We start from the raw sequence: 7,886 nt of genomic DNA, 5'->3' as shown, positions 1-7,886 counted from the left end.
GAAAGATGAAAAACCAAAAAGCTGAATGAGAAGGGGGAACCATGTTTGCAGTGCAGCAGAACAGGGGCCATGTAGGGCTTACAGCCACGTGTCCATGGACCCTCTTGGGTTTTTTGCCTTTATCCAGACTGGAAATCCCTTTGTTTTGCCCACAGGTGTCTGCTGTGCTATGGCCAAAGCATTCTTTTGATTATTTGATATGCTGCCTTAATTTGTTTTTACCATTTCTCCACTTTTCCTTTGGAAATAATTTCTCTATCTTTTTCTCTTTCCTTCCATGTAGTCTCTCTCTGTCGTTATCCAGTGTTATTTTTCCCTCTTTGATCTATGTCCTCTTTATCATAAAATAAGTAAAACATTTTGTACTGTGTTTGTTCCACACGTACGTGAGATTTATGCCAGTGAGAATGTTTCATAATAATGATAAATGAGAAGGGGTGAAGTTACGAAGAGCTCAGCTGAATTGGCTGCCTTACATTTTCTGTAAGATGTTTTTAGAAAACCTTTTAAAATAACCAAATAAACCACAATTTTTGTGACCGTAGAAATAAAACTTGGCTCCATCTGCTCATCCTTTTATCTTGATGGAGTTAAAAACACATCCAATTAACAGCTTTCTGCAATGCAATGAGAATTTAAAGAGTCAATTCCCTCTCACTTGTTTGCAGAACAGAAAAGTGCTTGGAAATCCATCAGTTGGATGTAGACATCAGGGACAAGCTGTGACTGGGGCATGGGGAAGCAGCACCAAGTTTTGCTTTCCTCTGGTGCTGAGGGGTATGGCTGCTTCACTCTTGATGATCTTAGAGGCCTTTTCCAGCCTTAATGATTCTCTGGGGAGTTCAGGTTGTTATCCACATAGAAATCTGAGCTGGCATGGAGCTACTCAATATTCTGCAGTTCAGAAGAGTAAGCAGTAAACACGACCCTGTTGCATCAGGAGATACTCCAAGTTTAGGGCTCCATGGGCTGCAGTCTTCCCCTTTGTTTTCTAAAGCAGTCCCTGAGTTGCATGAGTGGTTTGGGCAAGATGTACTCAAGGGTGTGATGGATTGAACCACTGCCTGGATATCGTGCTCACTTTCTGCTCTTATGGCTCAGGCATTTGTGATCTCATTCACATCCGACTTCATTCCACGCCTCGTGTACCTGTACATGTACAGTGAGAATGGCACCATGCATGGCTTCGTCAACCATACACTATCCTCTTTTAATGTCAGCGATTTTCAAGCAGGAACAGCTCCAAACGACCCCCTGGATCTTGGCTACGAGGTTCAGATTTGCAGGTACTCTCTTGAAGGATAAATGATTTTAAGTGTTTTCGCCGCTAAGAATGGGAGTGATTTTGACATTCCTGGGGCAGGTCCCTCATGTTTTCAGGACCTTTTTTGCACCTTGGTGGCCTTTAATATCAGATGGACCCATTGCCTTGAACATCTGGGCTTACCTATGAAGCAACCACAGCACTTGAATATGAAGTAACTGCTTATTTTGGGAAATAAGAGTCAAATCCAGCTTTTGTCCATGCAAAGGTTTTCATTATTATGTGTTCATTTTTCCAGGAAAGGGGATAAATAATGATGAACAGCACAACAATGCTTTAAGGGAACAAAATAACATTGCTCTGATGCCATGTTGTTGTATCATGTGATATAATGACCATGGCTTCACTTTTGTCCAGTTTCTATAGTAATTCCTGGTGAGATTAATAGCATCCTTACCTGCACTGGGATCTAAGACCTACTTCAGGGTCATCTCCATCTCTGTAACAATTTCTACGTAATCTTTTAATTTTTAAGGAAGATTACTGTTGTATGCTTCAGCTTTGGAAGCAATCTGGGGCAGCACTCAACTGCACACTTTGTGTAGGATTCCTTAGATACAAACAAAACGGGTTTAGTTTTGAAAAAACAAAGCCCCACCTTTAGAATCGTATTATTTTAAAATTTATATTCTTTATAAATTTGAATAGTGGAAGTTAATCTGCTGGAATGACTGCCAAACAGAAAAATTACTGAGATGAAATCAAAAAAACAATCAAAATTGCATATGGACTAGCTTTGCTTGCTTTGACTTTCACCTGGTTTCCTTCTGGTGATCTCTGGGCACAGGATAAATGAGGTTGGCAGACATGTTTTCAGCCCAGAACTTAGAAAACAGAAGTGTCAGTGTTGTGATCCAATACAAAAATGCCACAATTATTGCCTTTTGAGTGCCACCCTGTTTCTTCTTCCCATCCCATCATTTCTTCCATGTTCTAGGGATTTTTAAAACATTTTAAAACATGGAACCCTAATTCTTTCAAAATATTGACAGGTTGCTGTGGTTTTAAATTTAAGGTTTATTTTTTGGTCCTATTTTTTACCAAGTTATCACTGATTCACTCACAGATTCTCTGTGAGCCATAGCTAAGGCAAAATTCTCACCTTCTCTCTATGGCAAAATTTAACTGTGACCTTTTGCTAATCATGGAGAAGGAGAACACATACACTAAGACACTCTATGGATCTGAAATCACTATTTTTGTCTTTAAATCAGTTTGAAAAACATATGGGATTTTTTTTTTTTTACCAATCTTAAAATAAATGACCCGAGCTGTGCAGTTTACTTGACTTATCAATGCTTATCAATGCAGAATTGATATTACTTGTACTAATCAGAGGGTGTTAAGATTGAAGACCTTCAATTTTGAGTAAAACTTGAAGGCTGTGGGAGGTTTTCAGCCGTGTCTTGTTTCTGAGAGGTTAACACAGCGTCATGCTGTAACAGTGAACTGGCTTTTAGACCCTTCCTGGTGCTAGAATTTCTGAGTGATGTCACTGATTTCCTGAGCTTTGTTTTGCAGATACAAAGATTACCGAGAACCCCCCTGGTCTGAAAACAAGTATGACATTTCAAAGGATTTCTGGGCTGTCCTAGCAGCAAGATTAGCATTTGTGATTGTTTTCCAGGTAGGTCATACTGCAAGCATTTTTTTTTTTTTATAAGAAAGAAAAAGAGTTACCATATTCCTTCAGCTGCATAAGGCAAGACACCTTTGGAAGTAAGTTATTAGGCGAAACAAAATACTTTCTTTCACAGCTGTTTCATGGAAAACCAAAGAAATTTGCACGTTATTTTAGTGCAAATTATTATTAGTTTAATAAATTAGTTTAAGAATTTATTATTAGCAATTATTATTAGTTTAATAATTTCTAGACTGAGCCAAGAAATGAAATTTCCTAACATTTCCCAGTTAATTTAACTGGCATCTGAACGAGGAGGCAAAATCTTGCACTTTTTCACTAAATGACATTATTTGACCACCACAGTGATGCTGGTTATTGTGACACAAGTGTTTTCAGTCTGCTTTATCTAAACAGCTGGTTTCAAACCTGCAATTCTCTTTTTTGTTGTTGTTTTTCTGGACAAAAGATGTATCTTTTTGTGAAAGACCTCCCACCTCCCTTTCCTTGAATCAAGGTTTTTAAATGAGAAACATTTCACTGCAATGTCCTTTACTAGCTTCCATCATTTTACCTCTTGCTACTTGCTTCTGCCTTTCTGATGTAAAACTTGAAAGCCATTTATCAGTGACAGTGTTTCCTGTGCCTGCCATTATTCTCTCTACTTATAGCATGAACAAGAAGTTGAGGTGAATTTGGCTCAGTCTCAGGTTTGTGATGTGCCACTAAAGCCCAAGTCAAATATTGTCCTTTCTTCATTCTTCCTTCCTAAGTACACCAGCAATGTCTCCCTCCCCCACAGCTATCCTCTCATTTGACCTTGCTGACATTTTCTCCCGATTTCCTTTTCAGAACTTGGTCATGTTCATGAGTGACTTTGTTGACTGGATTATCCCAGACATTCCCAAGGACATTAGTCAGCAGATTCATAAAGAGAAAGTTCTCATGGTGGAGGTCTTCATGAGAGAAGAGCAGGGGAAGCTGCAAATGCTAGAAACCTGGAAAGACAAGGACAAGAAAAAAGGTGAAAACTGTAACAATCACAGCCCCAGATTCTCCAGGAGCCACAGTGGGAGCTTGTCCTCCTGCCATTCATATCCTCTGGATGTATAGAAGAGGAGGGAGCTGAGTAAGTCAGGGCATTCCACTGAACACAAGCCATCACGTCAAGGGCAGGACTCGATGAATGGACAACCTGGTGCATGTTGAAGGCCATGTGCTGCCATTTTGCTCCCATCTTTGTGAGAAATGCTCTTCTTGCAAACATGGAGGACCACATTCTCTTTCTGATAACGTTGTTTTTTCTTTTGCACAAGCAGTAATGCAGGGAATTTTTATATTTCATTGTTAGGTAACACTATTGACGTTGGTGTGCATTAAGAAATGCAGGTACTTAGTAGGTCTTGGTAGGGATATTCTCTGAGAATTCGACCTTAGCCTATTAATTAACTGAATAAAGGTAAATTGAAAGTAATAATAATACTACTAATTTAAAAAAAATTTGGGGACCCCAGGCTTTTGAAGGGGTAACTAGATGACATATATGCAAAATCAGCTTTAGAGTGTGCCCTGGTATTCCTTTTGGCAGCGGAGACACCCCGTCAAGCCTACCAGCCTGCCTTGCTTCCCTGGAGGCAGATGTCTGTGGGTTCTGCTTGTTGCAGAGCTCCTGCTGAGCTTTAGAGTCCCACAGGGACGTGGGGCACTTGTGGCAATCTGCTGTGTCCCCAAGACCTGCACCGGGGCACTGCCCTCTTCAGAAACATCAGAAAAGTGAGTCTGGAAAAGTTCTTTTTTCCCCAGTGAAGGACTGATGTGGATGGAGGTACCTGAGTGCCCCAGGCTGCCTCACCAGCTGTGTTGGAGCAGTCCCCAGCAGCCCACGGCCCCGCAGTGGCAGCAGGATTTTGGAGGTCCTCCCCACAGGGGGATGATCACAGAGCATTTTGGGCAACGCCCTGAATCCAGGAGCACACGTAGAGCCCAGGGACTCACCCTGCCCTGCCCAGCACTCAGACGCTGCCGCTGCCGAGGGAGTCCCCTTGTCCCCGTTGTTTCAGCACCTCCCTTTCTCAGCCTGGTTGTTGCTCTGTAGCCCTCTGTCCTCTGCAGGATGAGGCAGTCTGCCCCCGTTTCTCACAGCCACTGGCTCCCACAGACCTTCTGCTGTTGAACAGCATTGCCCAGAGGCTGTGCTGGAGGAGTGAATCCAAAACACATCCCACTAACTGTCTTCAGTGGAAGTTTCGCCTGCACTGGGGCTACAGGACCAGACCTTCAGTTAGTTACAGGACTCTTTTTTTTTTGTCTTAAAATACTCTATCTTTTGTACAAGGAGCTTCCTTAAAGTATAAGTCTAAACCCCTTCCTTACAAGCCTAGCTAAATCCCATCAGTACGACCCTTTTTCAGCATAGTACATTTTAGTTTTGCTCTGTCAAGCGATAAACTGCACTTCCAAATAATATTGGTGCAATTAACCTCATTTCTTTGATTGCTTTGTCTTGTCCATGGCACTTGCATTGCAAATATAAACCTGAAAAATCAAATAAAAATGAAAGATTTCTTTAAAGTCTAACTACTGTATGGTTTGTTACAAAACCAAACGTCGAAAGACTGTTTTCAAGAGAAGTTAGTTATTTCTTTTTTTTCCTTTTCTTTTATTTCTTTGCCAAACTAATTTAAAGATCAATGCTAGAACTTTTAAAAAAATGCCATATTTAGCTTTTGATATATTTATTTGTTTTAAAGTATGTGATAAACTTGATATTTTTCTGTAGTCTGTCCAAAGAAAGTACCAGAAAAGAAATTATGTGGAAGAAAGAAAATGGTATTAACCAAATATTCTTGAAGCTTATTTAAAATATTGATCCAACCAAAGATTTTTATTAATAAAGGGCTTATATTTTGTTAACTCTTGTTTCTGTTGTATTTTGACTTGCAGGAATGTCACTATTTAAAAAACTTGTAAGTGATGATAGCTTACTCCTGTAGGGCCCAATCCTGCCTGATTTACTCACACAGTGTTACTCCTGGCAGTAAGTTTTTACCAGATCAGGCTCAGTGACTGCAGCAGGACTGAGTGGGAATAAATCAAGCAGAATTCTGTCCATACATCTTGTTGAACAAGTGCTCTTCCTCTCATTCCTTGGTAGCCCAAAAGATCCAGAAAAAAGCCAAACATGAACTACCTATTCTGAAGAGAAATCGTAGGGGAACTTCCTTGATGGGGATTTCATCTGTAAATACTTCTCAGAAAGTATTCCCAACTTAATACTGACATTCCTGTAAATGGTAGAACTATATCCTGAAGACATACTTAGCAGAATTTTTCATTCTTTGCTGAAATCATGAAGCAGTGACAGTTGCTTATACTTTCTTTTGTACAGTAAATTGTTTGAAATGGAATTTTGTATATAAAAACTGTATTACTTCTTAGATAACTATACAACTCTTTCATGGAATCATTTTTTAAGAAAAGCAAATATATACTAAGTCTGTTTTAGTTCTCTTTTTTTTTTTTTTCTCCTTTGAACACTTATTTGAAATAAACTTAAATATGCAAGAGTTTGTCCTGTGGGACAGGTTCTGTTCCCAGTCCTCCTTGTGCTCTTGAATACTGTTAGATTTGAGGAATAGTGAAATTCCTGTTACAGTTTGCCTAAAAGTGGATCTGTGATGCCCTTTCCAGTGCTCCAGAGAGCAGAGGCCAGAAGTGAGATTTGCTTGCAGGTATTGACTACCTCATTTAGAGAGATCTTCCAACAACGTCGGAGGTGAACCTTGTGTCTGAGCTGCTTTAGACCCACTTTGAGGCTAAGAGAATCCCATCTAAGATGTGTCTGTCTCTGAGAGCACAGAGAGGGGTGTGGCTTCTCCATAGACAAAGAATGTTAAGTGATGGATCTTATCCTGGGAACTTTAATTTTCTTCTAATTTTAGTCTTAGGCATTTAGCAGAACGTAACGTGTAAAAGCTTTCCCTAAGGTATTTGAAATGGGCTCGTAATGAGGAAGAATGCTGCTTGGTTTGTTCATTTAAATTGAAAAATGTGTTCTTTATTAAGATAAAAATGAAATGGTAAAACTAAAGGAATGAAACTTGGGGATTCCTTCGACTGTGTGTTGCTGGATGTGGCTCTGAGACGATGGATATGAAAGCCAGAAGCAGGTTGATCATGGCTTACTTCATAACTGGTTCCATTTTGTCAGTTTTTAAAGACAAAGTAGTAAAACATGGTAATTAGATATAAGATGATGCCTTCCAGAAAGAGATTTTCATTGCAGTTGTGGTGCTTTGCATGAAAAGTTTTCTTCATATTTGTGATGCAAGAAGAAACAAGTTTTATTTTTACCAGCAGCAAATCTGGGGTGGGATTGTGCTGATAAGGATTCACTGGAAGAGAGGGGAAAAAAAGAGAGTTGAAACAGAGAAGCAGAGATCTGGAGGTGACCAAGAAATAACTGAACATACCTCGATGTGACTCAGAGCTACCCCATAGGCCAGGTTTGATAAAGACAGCACTATTTATGTGCACACAAATGCAGCTGAACTCTGCATTGATCTGACAGCGTCTCCATGATGTGAATTCGACCTGTTCTTGGCTGGCTTCTGCCACAAAATTGTAAGTACAAAATGTCATTTCCCAGCCCCACTTTGATCAAAGAAAAACAAAAAATAAGGCCAAATCCCAATGTATCAATGTATTAAACAGGAAAACCACCATAAAGGTTTACTTAGTGCAAGAGCAAGTGCAGACAACAGTAGGAAAGATTACAGCTGGAAGTGGCTGCATAGACCATTTTTGAACCATTGCTAAAACACTCTGTTTGCTTTTTGCTACCCAAAGTTTGTGACAAGGGCACAACTCGAGCTGGTGCACTGGGGAGGAACCATACCCAACCTGCTCTGTTGACACTACGAGTCTGAATATTCTGGATTT

At 40.0% G+C, this 7,886-nt stretch overlaps 1 protein-coding gene across 1 annotated transcript in view; it reads left to right on the top strand.

The window, feature by feature from the left end:
• LOC103782053 (anoctamin-1-like) overlaps nt 1–4,319 on the top strand; it is a 42,480-nt gene extending 38,161 nt beyond the window's left edge. The window contains 3 exon segments of the mRNA XM_008949787.1: nt 1,102–1,286; nt 2,846–2,951; nt 3,798–4,319. Coding sequence (XP_008948035.1) covers nt 1,102–1,286; nt 2,846–2,951; nt 3,798–4,058 — 552 coding nt within the window. The 3' untranslated portion in view covers nt 4,059–4,319.
• Nucleotides 4,320–7,886: the final 3,567 nt, after the last annotated feature.

This window comes from Merops nubicus, unplaced genomic scaffold (genome assembly GCF_000691845.1).
Source record: "Merops nubicus isolate BGI_N331 unplaced genomic scaffold, ASM69184v1 scaffold3801, whole genome shotgun sequence".
In the NCBI taxonomy this organism is placed as follows: Eukaryota; Metazoa; Chordata; class Aves; order Coraciiformes; family Meropidae; genus Merops; species Merops nubicus.
This window is presented reverse-complemented; position numbering and strand designations above follow the sequence as displayed.